Source organism: Antechinus flavipes, chromosome 2 (genome assembly GCF_016432865.1).
Source record: "Antechinus flavipes isolate AdamAnt ecotype Samford, QLD, Australia chromosome 2, AdamAnt_v2, whole genome shotgun sequence".
NCBI classification, from domain to species: domain Eukaryota; kingdom Metazoa; phylum Chordata; class Mammalia; order Dasyuromorphia; family Dasyuridae; genus Antechinus; species Antechinus flavipes.
The window spans coordinates 577,025,906-577,051,453 of NC_067399.1; the positions used below are offsets into that span (position 1 = coordinate 577,025,906).

The window sequence follows — 25,548 nt, forward strand, 5'->3', positions numbered from 1 at the left end:
CTGTTTCCTTAGTGTGTGTGAATATTACAATATTGAGTATAAACAAAATCTAAAAGATCAGGCTTAAATACAATATTTAAAATCTCAATTTTTTTTATCATAACAAATTCAACTCTTATAGCCACCTAATGGTACGTTTTCTTCTTTTTTACAGACTTAACCAACATAATGAATACTGAATAATAAGGGAAACCACAAGAAGGTTACATGTTTGATTGTCTCGGGTTTGATATGAATCAACACATACTCATTGTTACCATCAATAGTCCCAGTTTGTATGCACATTATTCACATTCCTCTCTGTTGTGTTTGCAAAAAAAAATAATAATAATAAGACATTTTAGTCTTTTCTAAGGGTTATCGATTAAATTTCTCATTTGGCTGCATGAAGTTGCCCTTAACCATGGACTGATGATGATGATGATGATGATGAAGATTTTTACACCAAGTTGTACATCTGGATATTTTACCATAGAAAGGGCAGTTCTTATCATCCTCCTCTCACTTCTCCCCACCCTCTCCCACCACTAAATTAAATTCAAATCAGCATTTTTACAAAAAAAGCCCAACAATATAAAGTTTAAAAATAATCTTTCCCTTCATGATGAAATTTGGGGATTAATTCCTAGAGAGAGAATTTTAAATTATCACAAGGTCATTCCTTGTTTGTTGATTGATTGAAAATGAAAGCAAAATTGTTCTTGATTCATGCCATGTGCAGAATATTCAGTAATGTTGTAAAATACCTATTCCTTAATAGAAATAGCTAGCTAAAAGCTAATATTTCTCAAAAAAAAAAAAAAACGTTGTTATAAACACAAATTCACTTAGTTTCTCTATGTGATGTTAGTAAAAGTCTTTTGTGTTCCTTTAGATTAAGACAAGGACTTTTTTTTTTCCAATACCAATATGACTTGAACTAATTACTCATGTATCATGTACCTTTCATTTTTAAGCCTATTTATGATACAGCAGCCCTCTGGGAAACCAAAACAAATCACTGACTTTAAAATACTGAAAGGCTTAAAAAAAAAAAAACAACTTATTCTTCTCTTTCTTTTGGAAATAGAGCTAGACTAGTAAGTAATCATTCCAGAACCATTATGTGTACATTATTGTTGCAATTGTGATAATAGAAAATTTTATTTATTTTTATGCCAGCTAATATTGTGAAAACATATTTAGTCAGTTTGGTTTTTCAATCCTTGTTATGCTTGTCCTTGGAACATCTTTCGCGTATTCAAGGTTTGTAGTTGAAAAGTTTACTGTAAAAAAAAAAAATCAAAAACAAAAAAAAAAATGTATTGTTTTTACAGAATAAATTTATTGGAATGTGTATTGGGAGTAAGATTTGAGGTTGTAAGCAATTAAGCTAGTGTCATTTGGCTTCATACATGTAATAATGTGGGGTATTAATGTAACTCAAGTATTAAAACAAAATATTGTTAACAAGAAGTTGACAATAGAATTAAGTGCAGGTGAGGTTTTTTGTACGTTTTCTGGGTAATAGGATTATTAATTTACTTAAAACATATTCAAACTAGTTTTGAAAATACTGAAAAAAATGGATGCATGACCTACATGTGTAAGATATTACCACAGCAAATGCACTCTTAGTTTCAAATATCTGTCACTACCCATGTGTTCTGCTTGGCTCTTCTTTTCTTTTGGTTTTCTTACCATATTTAAGAGATAGGAGGGTGGCTCTAGAGAGTGAAGAGGGTAATTATATAAAGAAGAGAATTAATGGAAGGAAAAATATCAATGATAAATCAGGAACACTGTAGTGATGGTGGGGACTAGGAGGTATGATGTAATAATTAACCAGACACTCAAATGAAGATCCTTTACCGTATTTTGGTCTAAATAGTTTTTCTCATTAATAAAAAATTGGACTTATGGGCTTACATATACACTTTAGGAATAGAAAACAGGAAAAAGTTCAGAGGAAAGGTAAGGAAGGTATCTGAAATTTCTTGAAGAGCTCTTTATCACTTCCCATTTTTAATTAAGGTTTATTAAAAAATTTAAATCCATCAAAATATCATTTCTTTATAAGAAATGCTCACACTGAATCATATATGTGTTATGGATCATAATTGTAATCAGAAATCAAACTAAGAAATTTTAAAAGAAACAAAAGTGAGTGCTATGAACAATAGAACCATATTTGGCAGAAATATATGAAATGTTTACAATAAAATTTTAAGAATTTTTTTCACAAAATAGGTCAAAACAATTTATTTCAATTACAAATATACATTGAAATACAATAGAACTTTTCATTACAAATGTAAATGTAGACACCCAAAAAGAAGAAATGTAACAGCCTTCTTCTGGGGATGATTTTTCCAAAAAAAAAAAAAAAAATTAACAAAAGCTCTAGAAGGACTAGTCTCCCTATAACTGAAAAAAAAATACTATTTAAAGCAACATTTCTAAAATAAAATGATTTGTATTTCACATTGAGATTGTATTAGAAAATACAAACTTGATTACTAACTCCCCCCCCTCCAAAAAAAAAAAATCTGTGTTTGTATGAGAAGGCTCTTTCATCAGTGATAAATGTATACAGATCACTTCTGTTCCAGTGTAGTTTTATTTTTATGCTTCAATGCCATTCAACATAGGTTCAGTTTCATACTACTAGTAATTGTTGACATTTCAATAACTGCATTTGTGCAAATAAAATAATGAAATAATATAATCACTGAGTAATAGGAAATGCCAAAAGTTTATTCACAAATAATTTAGAAAACATTTTTAAAACTCTCAGTTTAAACATTTTTTCTAGACAAATTAGTTTTCCCTTTTCAAAAAAGAACAAATTATCTTCAAATGTCATAGTACAATTTATACATACAGTGTAGAATAATAAATTGTCTTTATTCTAATAATATACTTTGAAAGAGATCTTAGATCAGTATTACAGTTATTACAAAAGCAAATAACCTAGATACAAAAAATATATATGAAGTGATTTTTATTCCTCTTTCTCATCTGTGTTTGTTTTCATGAAAAACTCTGGTTTGTAGACACAGCGATAGGCCAGCAACTGAGGAAGAATTCCATAAACTATGTTTAATAGTAGGAAAAACATTTTAGCCTCCTCAGGGACTCTGTAGACAAAAGGAGTCCTGGCATGAAGAGAAGCACCAATGTGGGAAAATTGAGCCTGTTGCACATAAAACAAAAATTGGTCAGCAGGAAGTTTGCTTTCAGATGAAGGCATAACTGTAAAAATGGTTCAGTATTACTGTACACATGTGCCCTTATAAATAGTCTTACTCTCAGACATCTCACTTTATGAAGGTCATTGGTCTTTAGAATTTCACCAAGTTTGGGTCTTTCTTGATGTAACTGTCCAAATAAATTGTACCATCCTTGACATGGTTAGAGTGTGGCAGCTGTGTTTTTGAACCTCTTTGCTAAACTCTACTAATGGCTTAATTATTCCCCATATTAACATAAAATTCTTAATTAAATCACAAGTTTTGCTATGCTGTACATTCTGAAGAGACTAAGTAGGCACTTAATTGTCATTCACTGATTGAATTTTCAGCAGAGATTCCAGAAAAAGGAAAGCTAAGTAAACGGATTTTCCCCCCTATATAAATAGCTAATCAAAGATATAAGCAAGAGACACAGAGGATCCTTATTTTGTTTTGTCTACATCTGTTACCTAGTCTTTCAAGCAACTCATTCATATTAATGAGCATATGTAGCAATTAACAATCTTATTATATTTGCTTATTTATGTTTGCAACGTAAGGAATTTGGGAGGTTGTGTTGTACCCTAAGGTTGTTACGATAATAATTGGGAAAACTAGCAGGGGTTCTTCCCAGTTTGGAAAATATGAATACAGACTATTTTTTCAGGTCAAAGCATATCATTTTACCCATTAATCTCTTTTGCCAAAGTGGCATAGATTATGGAAAAAGAAAAAGGAAGTGGCCCTGTCTTTGTTCTACTGCATACTTGACACAGTGCATTTGAAATGAAAGGAAATGACTTGAATTTCCAAAATATCATTCATGAACATGTCAGAGGGAAAAAGGCATTAGAAAAATGTTTATTTTAATTAGGACATGAAATAACAAAATAAGAATAAGAAAAAATATTAAGATTGGAATATCATTTTCTCAAAATATCTTGTTATACTTATTTGGTTCTACTTCAGTGTTGGCATTTTTGTAACCTGAGTGAAATTCTTGAAAAAATTAGTCACATGTGATTTCAAAGAAAGAGCAGAGTAGACACAGACAACATGTTTTCATCATAAAGCTTGCTCTGATAGGGCACAAAAAGTAATAGAAAAATTGCTTTTAGCCCAGAAATTTTCTTTTATATTCAGTTTCCATAAAGTAGCTTACACATAGCTTACTCTGTTAATCTAACAAATATAATAGTATTAGCATCTGACTTTAGCATTAAAACTATCTTTGATCTCAGTTTTCTTGTCTATAAAATGGAAGCATTGGACTAGATGCTTTTTCAAGTTCCCTGTATGAGCAGCTAGGTGTTAGAGAGCTTATCTTGGAGTCAGAAAGATCTGAATTCAAAATCAGCTTCAGATACTTATACATTACTTCTAGGCAAGTCACTTAACCCTGACTGCTTCACCAAAAAAGAAAAAAAAGTTCTTTGTAGCTCTAAAATTCAACAACTATGAAATGTTTATTAATTAAACATAGTTACAAGTATTTTAAAGAAATAGATTTTTACTGCTGGATTGGTTTTTTTGGTGATGGTTGTTGCTATTTTATGGAGACAGAAGTAAATGTAGCATATGATATGCTATATTATTACTGGGTTATGGTCAAAATTAGTATATAGTCAAAATAGTGATCCTCTTACATATGATAATTTCAAAGACTGGAAGTCTGCTGATTTCAAATGTACCTTTTAGAATTGCTGGCCCATAACTGAAATTTCAGCATAAGAGCTACAATCCTTAGAAAGGTGACATTTTAGGCTGTTATTGGAAAATATACCTCAATTTCCTAAAATGGGGTTTTTCTAGATGGAAGACATAAGAATACTAGAGTTTTAAGACTGGTGTCAGAGGAAGGATAATCTTCACTAAGAATGAAAGACAATGGTGGCATTTCTAGAAATACCAAACCCAAAATATTCAAGTTTAATTCATTTTGTCTTTATTGACATTTTTCCATCTCATAAATAAAAGAATTTGAAAAAAATTACCAGGCAGGTTTTGAAAGAATTGGAAATAAGAGGCAGCGGAGATATCATGCAACAATGTTAAGATTTGTAGAGAAACCTATAGAAAGGTTTTCTCTAAGCTTTTCCCTGCACTGTTCAAATGCAATTAGTACCTCATTTTCACAAACACCAAATTCACAGCAACATGCAAAACAATTCATGTATTTAGATTAGATTGTAAGCCATCTGGGCAGGTACTATGTCTAATGTTCTGTACAGCGCCTAGCGCATTGTTGGTGCTCAATAAATGTTAAATAATGGCTTTGAAATTGTCAAAATACAAAACCATTCTAAGAAATATTTGTAATCTTTTTTATATCTAAGTTAGCATACTTTTTCTAATTTATTTGACAGACTAAAAAGGATGAATCATTAAGTTTCTAATCATAAATTTTCTTGTTCAGAGTAATGAGATCAATTTATAAAACCTAGATAATTAATATATTGTTAATGAACTGGTAACAAATAGACAAAGTCAGGATGACCATATCCCAAAATATATTTGTGTCCATTGGAAAAATCCAAGTCACATGGCTAAAGTAAACTAAGGAATTGTAGTCCTATACCAGAATTTCTGAAGGGCAACAGGAATATACAGGCCATAGAGAAATAGTCTGGGCTTTGGAGAATATTCCCACATATTGACAGTTACAGAGACCTCTGACATACCTAAAGTGTGTAAAAGGACTCTGTTACAAATATGGGATCGAGTGGGCATTTTGAGATCCCTAATGAGTATAGGCACCCTATAACAGTGTAGTGCCCTGGATTTGGATCCCAGTTCTACCACTTTGTCTTGTGTCATTGTCCATGTTATATAACCTCATCAGGTGTTTCAGTTTTTTCATCTGTAAAAAGAGGGAGTTGGGTTCTCTTCTAAATCTAAATCTTAAGATGACAAATTATCATCTAGGGATGTGAGCTCTGCTTCCCTTTCCTCCTCCCCCAATCTTTTAGTTATTAATATAGTTTGACTTTTTTAACACTGAAAGGAAAAAATGAATTAAATTCTCAAAGCTCATAACTATGTAAGTAAATCTGTCTTCTTCCAATAAATAGACTGGACCAGTGATCTTGAAAATCTACAGCTATTTCTGAATGCTCAGCTTGATGTGCTTTTTATATTCTATTTCAGTCTATAGAGTTGTCCAAAAACCACAGGCAAAAGGTAACACTGCAAATTTGGGTGATTATACAATTAATCTGATCAATACAGGGCTAGCATCTCACTGAGAATTTTAAAATCTTATTTATTCTCAGTGAGTGGCAGATATACTTGAGGAGATGCACTATTTTGGTGCCAGAAACAAGGTTCATATACTAAGATAAAAATCCAGCTTTTGATTATTGATGTTAAAAAAAAATGAACAGAAAGCCAAAACCCTTGTTTTTGTTTCTTCTGACGTTTTGCCTATTTCCCATTGTTATGTCTGGTGAAAAAGAAAAACTAAAAATGACCACAATGCTCATAAAAAAGGCTATGATTTCTTTTCATTTTTTAGTGTCATAGTAGATAGAATATTGGACCTGGAGTCAGGTGAATGCGAGTTCAAATACAGCCTTAGATATTTACTAGCTGTGTGATCTTGGCAAGTTAATTATATTTGCCCCACTTTCCTCATCTGTAAAATGGGGGTAATACCTACTTCCCAGAGTTATTATAAAAATATAGAAACATAAAAAGTGTTTTTCAGATTTTAAAGCATCACATAAATGCTAGTTGTCATTATTATCTTTCTGTTTTTCAGTTTCTTCTTCAAGTATTCTTTAAGCTTTTAGAAACACTATTTTTAAAAAAAAGACAATAAAAGATAAAGCACACTCCCCCAACTTCTTATCCTCAAGTAATTTCACAATTATAGTAGCAAAAAATCCTAGGTCAACTCTGTAGGCAATCAGTTATACAAAATAATATTATTACAATATTATTTTTTAAAAATAAATTCAACTGCACCTGAATAGTTGGAAAATTCAAAGAATTTTTATTTGTGGGAAATAAAAGGATATACAAAAAATTGGGTTCCTCAGCATGCTTCTGCTTTGGGTAGTAATGCTGATTTGGCCATAGGATCAGGAAGAAATTAATAAATAATGCAACCATAATAATATGAAATAAATGAGCAGATTAACCAGTTAATCTTAGTTGCTCTGCTGAAGTCATTGTACTTTTCTTTTCTGGCTTCTTTAATTTCCAAAGTAATCACGTGCACAGGTTATCTTCACAACTTTCAAATTAATTAATTCATTTCACAGATAGAATGATGATTTTCATTATTTCTAAATTGTGAAAAATAATACTGGTTCTTAGCCTGGATTGTGGTCAAAATATTGACTTCTGTTTAATTTATTCAGTTATATTAATTATTTATATTAGGAAAAAATATAAAATGACAATTTCTTTGGAGAACAACAGAAAATATACATTTCTGCTGATTTTTTAAATTAATAAATACCTACAAAATGATTCCATTAGTCAGTTACCAAGCAGGGTAGAATGTTTATCAACCAGATTTGGAGAAACTTCACTCCTACAGTAAGAAAATAGCTGTTTGTTTGGAATCCACAATTGTGAATATGAAAGGATTCCCTAAAATTATTGCCTATGGTAATTTTTATCTTGGTTTAATTTTGTTGATTCAAGTTTTATTTGGTTTGTCCTGGGTTGGCTTTTTTTCCCTTACAATTCACAATGATATCACTTTCTGTTACTATTTGGATATCAGTTCCCTATCCAACCCACATGTCAACCATCTGTCTATTCTAAGTTCTAAAACACAGTTGTGCAAATTTTGGCCTAGTAAAGGTTACCCTCTGGCATCCTTCTCGTGCTTTATTTTGCTCTAAACATTACCACCCTTTATAGTGTCTCTGCTTCAGTTATAGGAATCTAGCTCGATTATAATGAAGCAGTGACAAGAAATGCCTAGAAATTTGAGCAAATATTTATTAAGCACCTATTCTGTATAAACTATATATTGAGAGAGCAAGAAATAGAAACCTTCAAAGAAGAGGTAGGATTTTAATTTCAACTTGGAAAAAGTAATCAAATACTGTACAGCCAGAATAAGCAGTAGGCAAAGTTATATAAAGATAATTCACATTTTAATATAAAAATAACACATGGCCTACTTAACTTTCATCTTTTGATTATGCTCCATGGAAAAAACCAAGTGGACCCACTATGGTAGAAAATACTATAACTTTCAGTTTTCTCAGGGATAAAAAATGGGTTCTTTAAATTTGTATTCAACTAAACACCTTGAATTTATTTAAAGAATTATCTTCTAAGGTTCTTATCTTGGAATTCCAAGTGAAATAACTTGAAAAAGTGCCTGTAACATAGAAACATTGTCTCAGAGTTGAAAGGCACTTCAGAGACCTACCTGATCCATGAATAGGAATCCATGGAGTATATAGTGTAGTCAACAAGTTCTCCTGTGAGGGGGAACCCACTAATTCGTTTTTCTACAATTTTATCCACTTCTCCTATACCTTAAAGAAAATAAGTGTATTTCTTCTCTTCCACAATAGGTCTTGGAACATTTGATGAGAGTTATCAAGTCCTCCTCCCTAAATCTTCTGTGAGCTACAATCCCTAGAGTTCTTTCAACTTTTTCTTGTATGATATGAACTTAATGTACTTTATCAATATGCTGCTTGTATTAACCTATAGTACATATTACACATAATATGCTATTATATGTGTATATATAAAATGAACACACCATGAGTGTATATCTCTATAGATACATATTTATACACTTATATACATTGGTTGCTCTCAGAAGCTTTTCAGCTTCCCAACGTTCTTCAGTGCCCAGGATTGAACCCAGCACTCCAGATCTGTTCTTACCAGGCCAAAATGCAAATGTACCAGCTTTACTTATCCAAGCAACTATTCCTTTCTTAATTGAAGACCAAATCATGTCAACATTCCTGTCAGCTATATCACACTGTTAACTCATCTAAAGTGTATGGAATTCTTTTGTAGACTGAGTGCTATCTAGCAGTGTCTCTTCCACCTTGTACTTGTAAGGCTGACCTTTTAAATCCAATTGTAAGACTTTATGTTTATCCATATTTTATTCTGCCTTTAGATTTCTCCCAGGATACTCCTTGCCTGTTGAGGTCTTTCTGAATTTGAACTCTTGTAATTCAATGTGAGTCATACTTCCCAACAATGTCCCACCAAAGGGGAAATCTGATAAATTCCGTGCAATCACTGAAGATACTGATAAAAACAATGAACAATGCAGAGCCAAGCATAGATACCGGGGGCATTTCCACTTTTCTATGGAAAATAATAACTATCTTTTGGTTACAGACATTCAATCAATTTTGATGCTACCTAACTGTACTATTGTCTAGTACACTTAAGACCTATGTTGGCCAAAGGCAAAGGCATAACAAAAGAATGTCAAATGTTTAACTAAAATCTAGATAAATAATATACATATATATATTCACTTAGTCTAGATATTTTGTAAAAAAACAAAACAAAACAAAAACAAAAACAAAAAAAACCTAATTGAAGCTAAACTTTTCTTGGTAAAGTCATGCTTATTGTGATAACCAGCTCTTCTAAATCTTTACCAAATATTCTTTTCCTGTCACTTAATGGTTGTGTGATCCTGGGAAAGTCACTTCTGCCTTAGTTTTCACAATGTAAAATGGGGATGATAAAAGTACCTCCCTCAAAGAGTTGTTATGATAATTAAATTAGAGAATATTAGCAAAAAAAATATTAGCGCAATCCTTGGCTCTCAATAGGTACTATACTATATACTATGTAGATGTTTATTCCCTTTCCTTCACCTATTAATAATAATTCATCTAAGAATTTCTGCCAGAAATCAAAATCAAGTTAATTGGTCTTAGTTTGTAGACTTGACTTTAGTTTACTTTCTTATACCTCTTCCCCACACCTACCCAGAATTGGTTGGTGAGTCTTATATGCATAATCTTTAAAGACAAAAACAAAATACCTTTCCCTCTTCATTGGTACTATTTCTCTTTGTTTTCAGAATTTTGTTCCCAAGAACTTTGCTATCCCTCTTAGGCTGACAACCCATATAGAATGTTAGTCTTTGTGGCCATGAGGTTCTCCCAATTCTTTAAAATCTGCTATTGTAAATTCCAGGCCATACATAAGATTATATTTCATTTAATTTCTTTCTCTAACTGGAATGCTAAAATAGAATTTCTTCTTCTCAAGGTTCTCCTCATTTCTACTCCAGCAATTGGTTCAATTAGTGAGAATTAGATCTCCATTAGAATTTCCCTTTTGGGGCTCAGTCTTCCACAATTAAAATGATGAAATTGTCAGTAAAACATGTCAGAAAATAATGAGTTGCTGTGTTTTTGGTTAAGACTCCAGATTCCAGATAATTTAAATCTCTCAGCACTATTATATAATACCTAAAATCTTTTCCCTAAACTCTTCATCTATTTCCTCTTTTATTCAAGTGGTCTGTAGTTATGACCCAAAGAAAAACTTAGTTTTCATTGCACCTCTCCTCCATCCTCACCTAAATGTTCTCTACTATGTCTATGCCTCCATCTTCCATTCCTGAATTTCCTCAATATATCCTCAATATACAATATTCTCCACCCCTACACTCTCAAAAAAACCACTTTCACCTGATTTTTAAATTAAATTTATCCTTTCAGTGTTATAATTAAGTTCAACAATACTTGTAAGGTCAAACTTAATTTTTAATATCTCAATTAAATCTTGTTATTCATATTTGATACATTTGTGCATAAATATCTAAGCATATAGATTTGAGTACTGATCCATTCTTGAATTTTGTTTCCTCTGGAGTAGTTGTTTAAACCTGTCTAATGCTTCATGACTCCATATGGGGTTTCTTGGTAATGATACTAGAAGTTATTTGCCTTTTCCTACATCAGCAGGTGACTCCCAATAGAGAACAGGTGACTCTACTCCTATTCTTCTAACTATTGATAGATATACATAAGCAATCTTCTCTCCCTTTTCAAACTTTTTTTTAACCTTTTTTTTTTCTTTTTGCTTCAAATGGATTTTCAAGATTCCAGACAAGTTTTTGTTAGCTAGACTTCATCTCTGACCAGTCCCTTTAATTCTGTATTTTAAGCCACTGTAAACCCAATGGCCATCTAATTTGTAAAATTTATCTTAAATATTTAAGCTCTGAGTTTTTTTTTATTTTTTCAAACTTCAAAATAAAACAAAATAAATAAAAATAGATCTTATGAAAGAAACCCATTGGAATAGGTGATCCTTTTTCTATGGTGATATTAGTACTCCGCCAAAGCCAACTTATTTCTGAATGATGGATGATGACAGATCAGATAAAGCTAGTCACTGGATAAAAAAATTAACTTCTTAAGTAAACACATTTACTGACTGAAATTTATCAAGTTGGCACTGATTTGGGTCCTTCCTTTATCTTTTTTATTTTTCTTTATTTAAAACAAATGCAAAAGAAAATACCATGGATATAGTAGAACATGAGAGGATTCAAATTATAAAGCAATAAATTTGTTTCAAGAGAATCTATATAATAAAAAAATTACACACTATGTTTAGAGCTGTCTATCTTTTCTTTCCTTCTTTGTAGGTTTTCTTTTGTTCTATGCTGTGCAGTTTTTACTTTTTACTTTCCCTTCCTCCCCCCAAGCTGTAATTAGGCACAGATATATATATACACACACATACATATTTATATACATACATGTATATATACACATTAGTATACATATATATCTATATGTATATATGTTTGTATACATCTATATAAGACTGTATTATGCTTATTTGTCCTCTATTTCTCTGAAGGTAGGTATCATTTTCTTTCCTAAATACAAGACTTTTGATATTTTTCTAACTCTACCAACTTATCATTTCCAACATCAGAGCAATATTCCAACCTTATGCTGTTTAGTTATTTTAAGTGGTCTAAATAGATATTAATATGGTTGACATATAGTGTAGTTTCTCTATTTTTCTCTTTTGACTAAATTAACTTTGCCTGAAATTACAATTACTACCCCTGCTTTATTTACCTAAAATATTCTATTCCTGATCTTTATCATTATATTTGTGTGTATCTCTTGTTTTCTATATGTCCTGATTCCTTTACTTTACTTCCACCTGCTTCCTTCTTTTCCTATAACTTAATCTACTCCCCCTCCAAAGATCTCTCCTATATCCTCTCTCCCCACCCTTATCCTGTTCCCTTAATCTAAACCCCCTCTTATCCTATTCCCTCAATCTTATTTCTTTATAAAATTTGAAGACTTATATTCCCTTCTAAATGTATGTGTTGTAGTCTAACTCTGATCTGATGTGAATAGAGTTCCCTCTAAAAATTCTTCCCCTATGTCATCCCCTCTCCCTAAACTTATTTCTTTCTGAGTTTAGAACTTTTATATCTTTCAAGATATATATTTATGTAGTGTTCCCTCTTTAACCCATTCCTAATAAGAGTAGAGTTCCAGAACTACCTGCCTTCCTCCCCATTCTAGACAGTTATTTTTTGCTTTTTAGAATCACATCATTCTCAGCTCTATTTCTACTCTTCATGTTGTCATTTGGGGTTTTCTTGTCAAAGATACTGGGATGGTTTGCTATTTCCTTCTCCAGCTCATTTTACAAATTAGAAGACTGAGGCATACATGATTAAGTAACTTGCCAAGCTTCACATAGCCACTAAGTGTCTGAGGCCAAAATTAAACTCACCAAAATGAGTTTTCCTGAATCCAGGCCTGATACTTTATTTACCACACCACCTACTTATCCCCAGATCTACTCCAATTTTTCTTTCAAACTGCTAATGAAATCTTACATAGAAATGTACGATTTATATTTCTATGTATAAAACATAAACTGTCCTTATGGAGTCCTTTGTAATTAGTCTTTGAGATTCACCTTACGTTTCTGTTAGATCTTGTATGGCAAATTTTCTGTTAAGTTCAGGTCTTTTTGCAACAAAATCCTGAAAATCTGGCAATCCATTGAATATTCATTTTTTTCATTCAGAATTATACCTAACTTTTCTGGTCATGATATATTTGGCCACAATCCCAGTTCTGTTCTTCGATATATAGTGTTCCAAGACCTGTGGTCTTTTAATATGGGTGCTACTAGATCTTGTGTGATTCTAATTGTGGCTCCACTGTATTTATATTGTTTTTTTCTTGTTCATAATAATTTTCTCTTTGACCTGGGGACTTCAGAATTTGGCCATTTTGTTCTTGTAGATTTTTTTCTTCATAGGATCCCTTTCAGATAATGATTGGTAGTTTTTTTCCTATTTGTACTTTCCCTTTTGTTTTAGTGATTCAGGACAATTTTCTGTAATTATTTCTTGTATTATATCAATGTTGCAATATGGAAGCAACCTGCCAGTGGCTGCTGGAGGTCTAACTCAGACTTGTAGAATGTTTCTCTTCATGTGAGAGTATGATAATAATACAAGGAGACAGAGAGGAAATTGCTGTTCTCTGACCTCTCTCCTCTTCCCTCTGCCTCCAATTTATTTCATTCCCAATCCACAAGCACCACCTGTGTCAGTAAAGGCTAATTTGTAACTCCTTCAAGTGTTAAGATTCACGGCTGTAGAGGCTCTCGGAGAGTTGACCTGCCCCTTCACTTAGGCATGGCCCTTAACATATCAAATTCTTTTTTTTTGTATCATAGTGTTCAGTTTGCCTGATTATTCTTATGTTTTGTCTTCTTGATCTGTTTTTAAGATCAGTTGTTTTCTTTTTGGTGATATTTTACATTATCTTCTATTTTTTTCATTCTTTATATTTTGTTTTATTATTTCTTGATATATATAACTTCACAGACTATATCTTGCCCCTAATTTTCAAGAAATCATTTTCTTAAGATGCTGGATCTTCTTTTCTAGTTGGTTGACTTTCTTTTCATAATCTTGTTTTTCTTGGATTTTTTTTCTCAATCTCTTATTTAATTTTAAAAGTCTTTTCAAGAATTCTTTGAATTCTTTTTGGGTAGGTGACCATTTGACATTACTCTGTAGGGTAAGAAGGACTGAGGAAGAAGTGTGGGGAAAGGTACCTCTAGCCTCAAGTTCTCCTTCATTTGTCCCCAACCTAAAACCAAGAACTCTGATCTCCTGTAAGTGTCCACATCAACCAGTGTTCCTGCCCTGCACTCACCAGGAGTGTGAGCTGGACTCAATATCCCTAATCAGTAGAAGTTTCCTCAATCTCCCCCTGCTCAGACTCAGATGCCCCACGTTGTCTAGAATATGAACACTCTAATCACTGAGGATAAACAAAGCTACTTCTCATTCCAGCTAGTCCCAGGGCTCACTGCTTGTGGGAAATAGCTTGGAAGCGTTTACATTTCACACGAGCCAAACTAATATCCTGGTAAGGTTCTTCAGATCTTCTCCAGTTGTCCCAGGAAGATACCTCTTCTGCCTTATTCTTGTTTGTTTTTGTTCTTCCTGAGGAGTTATTTTGTCTTGTTTAGGGGGGAGATCTGAAAGTCTGAAATTTTCTGACCTACTCCACCATCTTCCCAGAATCCTCTTTTTCCTTTACCTTTAAGTAGTGTTTGTTCTAGTCTGCCTCGTTCTGTATTTAGCTAGCTGAACAGGTCTATGAAGTAGACGAAATGTCCATTAGATTGAAAAAAGTTCTCATATGTAATTCAGGGGAAAGAGATTTCTACTGTTCTTTGCCTAGGGTAAAATATTTCGTAGAGTTATTTCTATATCATTGTAGAAATCCAATACTACAGTCATGAAAATCTCTTTATCAGTGGCAGTGGGACTACCACATTTGGACATCAGAGCCCTCAATATGCCATATGAAGAAGGAAAATTGGTACTAAAGACCAAAGATGGTAAAAGAAGCTGAATTTTTCCTTCAAATATCTAAAAGAAGAGAGAATATCAATGACCTGGAAACTATTTGGACCCTATTATAACTTAAAAAAAAAAAGTTGAGCAATAAAAATTGATAACTAGAGGTCTGCCAATTACTGACAACCTGTATGCCTATTTTCTCCTCTCTATAAAATGTTCATCTATTCCCATCAAGACCATCCCTTATAAGAAAACAGGTAAGACTTTTGCCACAATATTCTAAAGCCAACCATATCGTTTATAATCACAATTGACACAAATTGTAGAAGATCACACTGCATTTAATGTTTGTTAACAACACTACTAGATGTGTCCCATGAACATGTCAGAATCATTCAAGAATCATACAAGATATAATAGAGATGACTATCTAAAGATCTCCAGTTATCAAAATCAAGTGAGACATAAATCAGACAGACAGTTTATACTTGCTAAAGATGTCTACTGCAGTCTTGGAATGCAGTTCAGAGTCCCTTTAAACAGTGAGGTTCTCTAGATGCTTCTGTTTGGGGATAACATTGTGCTGATTGCAGCAGACCCCAGAATATTATGAGATGCATAATCACTCTAATAAGTTTTATAGAGGAAAACTCAATTGAATAAAGAATGCATACTTTTCAGAGTATGATAAGGAGTTCATTGATCTGCACAATTTATAGATCTGGTTCATCAATGCATGTATCTAAGGCATGTATCTAAAAAATTATAGAGCCATAATTGAACTTAGAGGGGAATATAAGGAATAGAGCAGGCAGGATTGGTTTTGAGGAATTACATTGGTGGTAGATGGTGGTCATTACTAGATTGGAAATTTTGCCAGTGAAGGACATCATTAGAGACATATGAGCACAAAAGGCAGTGAGCCGGTCATGCAGCAAGACCAAAAGATAACTAATGTATAAGGTATATCCTCCCATTAGTCATTTTATGAAATCTAAAGGGCCTGCAGAATGCTGTGTACTCCTACTTCAGGCTCTACAGGAGGACATGCAAAAGATTCATAGAGCAAAATAAAGAACAGATGGATTCTGATCTGTACCTTTGGAAGAAGTGTCCATATCAATGAGTTCACAGAGCTATCAAGGTATATATGTTTTCCATTTTTTAAAAAAGGCACTAAACAGCAGTTATTACTATATCCAAAAAATGCAGAATATGGAGATAAGAAGTAGAAAATATGGAATCATAAAAGCATATTGTTCTTTCTAAAGATTCTAATATACTTCATAATTTTTACAATTTTTGAGATTAGGAAGTTCTATGTATAATTTTATACCTATAACATTATACAGAAACATTTTATATTATACAGGCAGTGGCAGCCTCAATTTATCGATAAGGAACTAAGATGCAAATTGTGTATTATGCCCAAACTCAAAAGACTATCTGGGGAAGGCAAAAACAGAAGCCACATTTCTCAGTCTAGAGATCTTTTTTTAATGGCAGCTTAGATACCAGAAGGAAACAAGTCCACAGGAGCCTTTATTGTTTGATATCTGCTAGCATCATTCACAACTCCAAATAGATTTTATATCAAATTATATGCCACAACTTGGATTGGATTCTGTAATACTGAGCTATCTTATAGCAGACCAGAATTGATTTGTCTAGCATGTCCTGTTGTTTAAAGAAGGCACTGGATAAATGCTTGTCAGAGATGTTGAACTAATTTTTGACACACCATAGCAACACTGTGGAAGCTAAAATAAATGAGAACTTGTCTAAAAGCATTCAAAAAATATATAATGTTCTCTAACCAGTCAAGTTTCAGTCCATTTACCCAATTACAAGGGTAAAAAAGAACAAAAAATAATCACTACACTGGTTTAGCAGTCAGTTGCTAATAGGATATGATTTTGGGACACTAGGAAAGTACCTCTGCTAAAACTGACACTTGATACTGGAAATTCCATAATCCCCTCTATTGTCCTCAGTTAAAATTAAAAAAAAAAAAAAAAAAAAACTCCAGGAGAAGCAACACATGAAGTACTTTATACTAAATAAGAATGCATTTACTAGATCCTTTACTGAAAACTGGTTTTGATGAATAAAGTAAAGAGGAGTGCTCTGTGCTCCTTGATGGGGAGAAAGCAGAATCAGAAAGGAAAGAATATGCCAAAAGGAGAGGATAATTGCTCCAAAAGGGGAGGTTGGGGAGCCAAAGATAAATGTAACTGACTTTACAACATTGCCTAGAATGAGGCCTGGAAGAGATTATTGGAAAGTTTGTGTTTGAAAGGAGATTTTTTTTTTTATCCCTTTATCAAAATGTCCATTATTCACTTGTTCTTAAAACAAAACAAAATAAAACCTATTCCTTTGTTCATTTAATGTTCACCTTCAGGAAAGGAACACTTTTCTGATATAATGAATTATTTTTTTAATAATTATAATTATTTGTCAAAGAGAAAGAAAAACATGTTATGAACTCAAAATTATAACCATACTCATGAATCTCTTTTTTGAAGTTTCTTCTTGGATATTTAATATTTGAAAATAAATTAAGATCTATTTTAGGTTGAAAAAGAATGGGGTTATTTTAAATTTGTTTAAGGTTCTGTCCTATAATTTTCATAGCTAATAATTTTAAAAATTTATAGCTGCCCAATAATAAAATTAATATACTATGAGAAGTAGTGAATTCCCCAGCATAAGTAATATGCACAATGGTTCCTTCAGGGACTTCTAAAGGAATTTCTCTTGCATTGAGCAGGATTTTGGAATATATGACCTGTAAGAGTCCTTTGATTTAAAGATTCAATGATCTGCCCAAAAGAATTTTTTTAATTTCTATTTAATTTTTTACCATAGCTCACTCTGACATATCATTGAATGTGTGACCTGTAGTGCTAGCTAGCTTTCTTGTTTCAAAATCATCCATCTTATCTGTCTTAAAGAAAATACAAAACTTTGCTTTCACACTTATGAACAAAGATTTTGTTTCTGAGAGGTTTTTAGGGAGGGTTTTGGTGGGGTTTTTTTTTTAAGAACAGTTCTGTATTTTTAGGCACATTAGAACAAAAGTGTAGGGTGGAGTTGGAGAGAGGAAGTTAGTGAAAGAAGAAGTTTTTTTTTTTTTTTTTAATGTTACATATCAACAAAAACTTTTATTTTTGTGGGCTCTAAGAAGACATCAGAGTGGAGGGGAACTACAAGTAGGGAAATGTGCCCAGTTTTCAAATCATGATTGTTGAGAAACAACTCTCTCCCAAGGATTTGACCAAACTTGCTTTCTTAGATACTTCTAATCCCTCAAGGAAGCTGAAAAATACACAGGAATACAAAACCCAAAATCTTCTGTGGTTATTTTGGAAGGTTTTTTGACAGCCATGCAATAGTTGTAAATTACCACATCAGTTAGAAATATAATTTATTATTATAATAATAGATTATTATATATATATATAAATATAAATAAATATATATAAAAATAGATTAATAAGAGATTATTGTCAATCTCTTAAGTAATTAAGTATTCCTAATGTGGTCAAACTTGGGTCCAAAAAAATGTCTGAAAAACTCATCTAAGATAAAATAAGAGGAAAGCCTGTTCTTGAGCCCTTATTACACACATTTATAATAAATAGTATAAGTTCTCAAAATACAGGCTATGGCCCTCAAGAAAATGCTTTTGTCCTTTATGCATATGAAACTTTCTGACAGAGCTGGGAATTAGCATGAAAGTTGTAAAATTGTTTTGCTGCTTCCAGAAGTCCTAATTAATGTTATGATATTAAATTAATTTTTTTTGAAAAGCAAAACCACATACTGATGACAACTACCTAAAAAACTATGCATGTGTTTAATCAAATATTGAAAAGTTAATTTGAAGGGATAATAACAGTTCAATTTTCATTCAGTTCCACTTACTATAAAGTGACTTACTGACAAGTATAATAAAAATAACGGATCTGGGTGAAAAAATATGATTCAATTTGGCCAAAATTCATCATAAAGACTTTTAAAGTTAAGTGGCCTGCTGCTACTTCTTCACAAATATAGGCACAAATAGTTTAATCTTTTACGACTTAATTTGTGATTAAATGAATGTCTAGAACCAGAATAATTCTTGAACTCTTCCTGAAGTTGTAAACTAAGCACCTTGGGAAACTACATTAAACCAAGCTGCAAGAGTGCGAAAATGATAGAGGACTTTGGAAGCTTCATTAATTCTTTTAGCATTTGTGATTCACGTTTTAATTTGTAAATCAAGACATGGCTTGGATATTAAGATTTTCTCTTGCTGCTCTAAAAATATCTTTTTTTAAATTCAATACCCCCCACAAATTTCAGGATACCTTTTATTGCCATCATTGTTACTATGCTATTGTTAACTAAATCCATATAACTTTTTGCTGAACTTATATTTGCTTGAACAAAAAAAAAGAAAAATTGAAGAACAAAATTAGCATATAAATCAGTTACCTACTGGTGGAAATGACTCAGTTTTGCTTTGCTGTTTATGAACCATTCTTATTTTTTAAAGTCATTCATATGTTAATAAGTCTATTTATTGCAAAGTGCAGACAAAATCTATTTGTTTAATTTAAGGACCACTGATTCTGTTTTGTCCAGAAGTGGAAGGACTTCCTGTGGAGAAGGGATATATAGTTGTAAAATGTAAATAATGAGAAATGTTATTACAGTGTGAGGAGAGTATAAGTAATCCAGCCCTGAGGAAAAATATGAAAATTATCATCCCATCTCAAAAGCCACACCTTCTTTCTAACATAACCAGAAGCCTAAAATCATTAGTACAATCATAAATTATGTGCTTCTTTAAAGCTTGGGCTACTCTGGCAGTCATTAGTGAATCTCTCTAGTTTTACTACCAAAGCTTCAAAATAATATAAAAACATATTTTTACAAGGAGGGGAAACCCAACCTCCCACATATAGCTTTGAATTTAAGAAAAAATGAGAAGAATAACCTGAGCCCACAAGTTATCTACAGCTGTAAGTCAGGAGATGAATTTCCCAAGAAATCAGATTTCTTAGCCCTTTTCAGTGAGCATAGGGATATGGGACTCAGAAATTCTTTGCTGGTAAAAAATAGAAATAAGGTCTTTTTCAGCACTAGTTAAGGCAGCACTTAAGAGCTACTGGACATTGCAGTGGATAGAGTGCCAACCTGGACTCATGAGGGAATACTAATTTTCTTGAGTTCAAATCTGGTCTCAGACAGTTACTAGCTGTATGACTCTGAACAAGTCACTTCACCCTGTTTGTCTCCATTTGCTTATCTCTAAGATGAGCTGGAGAAGGAAATGGCAAACCAACTCCAGTATATTTGCCAAGAAAACCCCACAAGGAATCACAAAGATTCAGACCCAACTGAAAAAGACTTAATTCAAAAGGAATCACGGACCTTGTGATGTAATTTTTCTCCATTCAACATTAAAAGCATCAGAAAATGTTTTCATTGAGTGAATAATCTTAATACCTGAGCTAGTCCTCCAGCATGAATGAGTGTTATGTCAGGCATCCAAGAACATCCAGGAACTATAAGGCCGTAGAGTGCCATCACAAAAAATGGAACTGAATAAAACATATAAGCCAGCATCTGTATTAAAACACAAACACAGGTGTATCATCACTCATACAGTACACGCAAAAACACTGCCCTTGTCATCTGGAGAGAGAAATACTTGATTCATACTGATTTTAAAAGTACAGAATTCACCTGTTGTTCCTGCTATGCAACAACATTTTATCATTTTTAAACTTAACATTACATGAATACTTCGTTTACGTTTCATAATTATATCACCTGAAGTTTGGGATAAGCAGCAGGATCTCTTAGGTAGGGTTCTTGAAACTGTATGTATAGTCGGCAGAGCTCAGCAGGGCAATCCAAAGCAATCTACAAGCACAAATAATTTTGTCATTAAAGCCATAATCCTGTCCCACTGATCACAGTACTGCTGATTAAGCTAAATTTGTTGTGTTTAGGTCATAAATTATTCATCCATTATAAAAACTTGGAACTCACAGATGATCAAAAGCAAGGAATGAAAAAAGAAAATCTTCTATAAGGATACATTTGAATTTATTCTAAGGAGAGTAAGTATGTTAATGGCTGAGTGGGAAATGAAAGGATATTTAGCTTCCAAGAGTCATTTTAAAATACTGCCAGTCAATGCATATGTAACAGAAAAGGAGCCTCTAGTAACTTCCAACTCTATGCAGAGATCACAGTTTGAACAACTTTCTGAACAAAATCAATTAGTCAATAAACATTTGGGAAGCACTTACTATGTGTAAAGCACTATGCTAAATACTGGTGTTACAAAATGAGGCAAAAGATAGTCTTTACCCTCAAGAAGCTCATAATCTAACAGGATGTCTAGTGCTTCTCAAACAATACCCTCTTATCAATTTACCCCCAGAGGTAATTGTCCCACAAAACTTCCTAGAACAAAAGCGTCTTTCAATAAATGGTGGACCTCAAAAAAGTCCAGGGCTCCAATAAGAGGTATATTTCTAATAATATATCTAAAACTATGGTGAAAATGTTCCTTTTCATTTTAAAGCATAAATATTAAAATTTGAGGTTAGTCTCTTATTGAGATTTTTCATGCTTACCAAACCTCTAAATATGCAAAATCCTGTTGCTAAGATGAGATACATAACAAAGATCAAATCAAATGGTCTTCTTAGCAGTCCCTTCTTCTGGGCTTCTTGAAGGACCTAAAATACAGCATGTAATTAAAGGACAGGGTTTAAAAGAGCCAAAGAAGAGAACAAGTCTGATATATTGTCACTGTTAAAAGAACCTCCAAAAAGATTTTCAGAATCACATAAGCTTCAAATTAGCTGTGAACTTGAATGTTATATCATCTTTTCTAGTGTAAAATAAAGACTCTAGACTGAAAGGTTTCTTCCAGATGAAAAATGTCTTTGTCTCAAAGTATCTACCCATATGGTAGTTATTGATAAATAACTATCAATCTACATGCAAGTGTGCTTACCTATGTAGATGGATATACATATATATGTATATCTACACTGTGATTAATGCTGTGCTAGCAATATTGTTATAATCACATGTTCAGAATTTTTCATAGCTAATGCTTTTGCACAATGAATAATCATCTCCTTAGTAATCTTTTTTTAAAAATTAAACTTATATTTGGGGACAGCTAAATGGTACAGCTATAGAGCACTGGCCCTGGAGTGAGAAGGATCTAAGTTCAAATATGATTTCAGACTATTACTAGCTGAGGAAAAGTCACTTAGTTCTGATTGTCTCTTCCAACCAAGAAATAAATTTTAAAATAAATTTATATTTTATAGCTTTTTTTAAAAAAAAACTTGATCTATATCTGTAGTAGAAAGTTAAAGGGAGAATTTTTTTTAAAAGAATGTAATTGTTTTGCAGAGACCATAGAGTGATAGCTAAAAGGTCAATCTTGACCACTTTTACTTGGGATATATGTTACTAGCCCTTTTGATCTAGAACTCACTTTTATGGCACTCCAATTTACTCTGACCATTCTGCCTTGTAAGAGGGCTTACCCATTAAAACCTTTCAACTTCTTCTATCATAATAACTTGCAACTGTATTCACTGAAAAGATCTCATTTTGTCCAATTATGGGAAAAGCTATATGACCCTGCTAAATCAGATCTCTTCTTGATCTACTCCCTTGCAGAGAAAAGATCTTGAGATTCTGATAGTGATCCCTATTAATCCAGATAAAAAATCGTGTTGTAGATAATGCACAATATAACCACCTATCAGCTTGGATTAATGTGATTATTATACCAAACTCCTTTAAACTCAAGGGAGTAAACTCAATCAGAAATTCTGAGTGCTGCTTAGACCTTGAGGCAGCAGTAGTCTATGACCCTAGGTTAACACTACCCTGAACAATGTAAATGAACAAAGGCAAAATAATTTAGCCAGACATTGAATGAATAAATGAAAATTTAGAATTTTCATAACATTAAGCACACCAAAATAGCTCCTGCTATATTAAATGCAGAAAGATGATGAACATTAAGAACAAATATAATCACATGTGCATGATTCATCAAAAATTACATCCAACTCAAAATAACCCAAATAAATCAGACATAATCTGAATGTCTTGATCTTCTTAACAATTCTCACAAACCCAAAATTGTATAGTTCACATATATAACTATGTACACAGTGATTAGTACACAACTGAAAAATGTTTTGATCAAAAATAGCCCAAGATAATTTTATGGTTCTATGCAATTGAAACTCATGAATTAAGAATAAGTTATTTAAATGTGAAATGATCACCTTTGAAGGGTAGCTGTATGTTTCTGCTGGTTGTCTATAGATCCTGAAACCAGCCCATATGGGAAGACAAATATATGGCAGGCTTAAGAAAATGGCAGGACAAATTCTTGTTCCATACTTTCCTGTTTAAAAAAAAAATTAGAGACAGAGAAAGAGAAATTATGACAGATGTATTAAAAACATGCTCCACAGACATTATTTCCTAGCTATGTGATCCTGGGCAAGTCACTTAACCCAATTGCCTCAGCAAAAAAAAAACCTTAAAACAAAAAAAAAAAACCTTCCCTATTACATGGTATTGACATTTAAACTGTTTAAAAACATTTAAATATGCATACAAATTCTATCTAACTTATTACTATAGCAAAAGTATTATGAAGGCCCTGATTTACCAAAATGGCAAATAGTACTTTCATTTAAAAAATAAGCTTTGAGTTACTGAAATATCTACTGAGTTCTCAATTCAAAATAAAGAATCATGAAAAATATTTTATTAACACAATTAGGTAAACACTTTATTAAGCCCAAAATGGAGGTAATTAACAATTTTGCCCTGTTTTGGGAACATATGGTAAAGAAGTTACATGCTTTTTAAATAATCAGAAAATTTTTAGTAGCAGATCATCTTTCAGATATCTTAAAAATTGTTCAAAGGTAGTTTTAAGGAAGAAATTTTGAAAGAGAAAAAGAGGATTTACTTTATAGGATAATTTGGACATAAAACAAAATCCATTTAATTCTATAGTAAGAACTATAAAATAAATTACATTCTCAAGAACAAGGGAAGTGAAACTTAAGATGACGTTACTTACCCACAATGTTTCCAGGAAGAAAGACAACAACACTCATAATAATAGAGCCAACCCAGTACAAGCCAATCGATCTGTAATTTTCCCTGCAACAGAAATTCCTCATTTAATCCGCCAGTCCTAGAAAGCTACTGATAAGAAATCTCTGAGCATTATTAATGTTTTCCATTTTAATTCTACTTAGTAAATTACTGAGGCCTGCTATGTCCAATCTGGCAAATCAAATATAATGGAACATTACTGATGAGATTCAATTTCAGTCCATGGTATACAATGGCAGGGTCTTAGTGCCCTCTTTAGAATGATAAATAAAGTAGAAGAGAGAAAAAGCAGTTTTTTTTATATCATCAAACCGATTTTACTTGCAAATCACAGAAAGGAGAGCCAGTACAGTGGGTTAGATTGAGGTCTGGTCGACTTGGGCTCAAGTTCTCCCCTGACAGTCTCAGAACCTCAGGGCAGTACTGTAAGATTATAATATGCAGTGGAGTTGCTGAATTGCTTCAGTGGCAGGATTATTCACATCTGAAGCACTCTTTGCTGATGAAATCACAAGTCTAGATGAAAATATAAATGAAAAAGCCTAGCTTTCTCTTGAAAGAATGAACAAAAGAGAAAAGGAATGAAATCCTGACTTAAAAGCCAACTCTGTGCATATACTTTTTATATTCCATTTGTTTAAGCAAAGGCAACTATGTGGCACAAAGGAAAACATGGGTTCTGTTTGCCTCAGTTTCATTATCTGTAAAATGGGGATAAGAATAGCACCAATCACCCAGGGTTATAAAGGACAAAATGAGATAAATTTGTAAAATACTTTGCAAACCTTAAAGTTTGCTATTATCATAAGCAAATATGTATATATTTATTTCCTTTGCAGGTAACAAATGTTAAAATTAGAATAACAGTATAAACACATATGAGAAGACTTACTCAAAAACATATATGAATAGACTTACTCCCATGCTATTGCTGCCACCATAACAAGATACATCATATAATGAGCAGAACCATCCCAATAACAGATTATATGCCCATAGGCAGTATTCAGATATGGTTCACCCTAAGGAAAATGGAAAAAAAAATCAATTTCAAAACTGAATTCAACATTGATATGTAGTTCATCATTGTGTACAATTAGCTAATTAAAATTTCATTATTAACTAATAATGTGTTTTGCTTTACATAACATATACTATAGGATTAAGAATTTTTCTTAATATTTATTGTAACAAAATTCATTGTGATTTAGGAATGTATGTGGGGACATATGGTCAACTATATACATTGTCTCTGTCTCTCTCATTCCTCTCATCACCTTTCCTTTTCCCTACCAAAAATTTAACAAATTATTT

General features: G+C 32.4%; 2 protein-coding genes across 6 annotated transcripts in view; one reads left to right on the forward strand and one right to left on the reverse strand.

The window, feature by feature from the left end:
- Positions 1-25,548, forward strand: part of HDGFL3 (HDGF like 3) — a 190,152-nt gene that overhangs the window by 88,219 nt on the left and 76,385 nt on the right. Inside the window, exon 6 of one of the 2 annotated variants that reach the window (XM_051981181.1) lies at positions 155-1,336. The exons of the other annotated variant lie outside the window; for it this stretch is intronic. Coding sequence (XP_051837141.1) covers positions 155-160 — 6 coding nt within the window. The 3' untranslated portion in view covers positions 161-1,336. Of the gene's footprint in view, positions 1-154; positions 1,337-25,548 lie in introns of those variants that run through there. 2 annotated transcript variants of the gene reach the window in all.
- Positions 1-25,548, reverse strand: part of TM6SF1 (transmembrane 6 superfamily member 1) — a 54,487-nt gene that overhangs the window by 10,276 nt on the left and 18,663 nt on the right. The window contains exons 4-10 of one of the 4 annotated variants that reach the window (XM_051981183.1): positions 25,153-25,256; positions 24,197-24,279; positions 23,385-23,506; positions 21,696-21,800; positions 20,881-20,973; positions 20,554-20,673; positions 2,716-3,175 (exon numbers count right to left, since the gene is read on the reverse strand). In XM_051981183.1, the coding sequence (XP_051837143.1) occupies positions 2,984-3,175; positions 20,554-20,673; positions 20,881-20,973; positions 21,696-21,800; positions 23,385-23,506; positions 24,197-24,279; positions 25,153-25,256 (819 nt within the window). In that variant the 3' untranslated portion in view covers positions 2,716-2,983. Of the gene's footprint in view, positions 1-2,715; positions 3,176-15,371; positions 18,373-20,553; positions 20,674-20,880; positions 20,974-21,695; positions 21,801-23,384; positions 23,507-24,196; positions 24,280-25,152; positions 25,257-25,548 lie in introns of those variants that run through there. The other 3 variants (XM_051981185.1, XM_051981184.1, XM_051981186.1) reach the window with 3 other exon arrangements.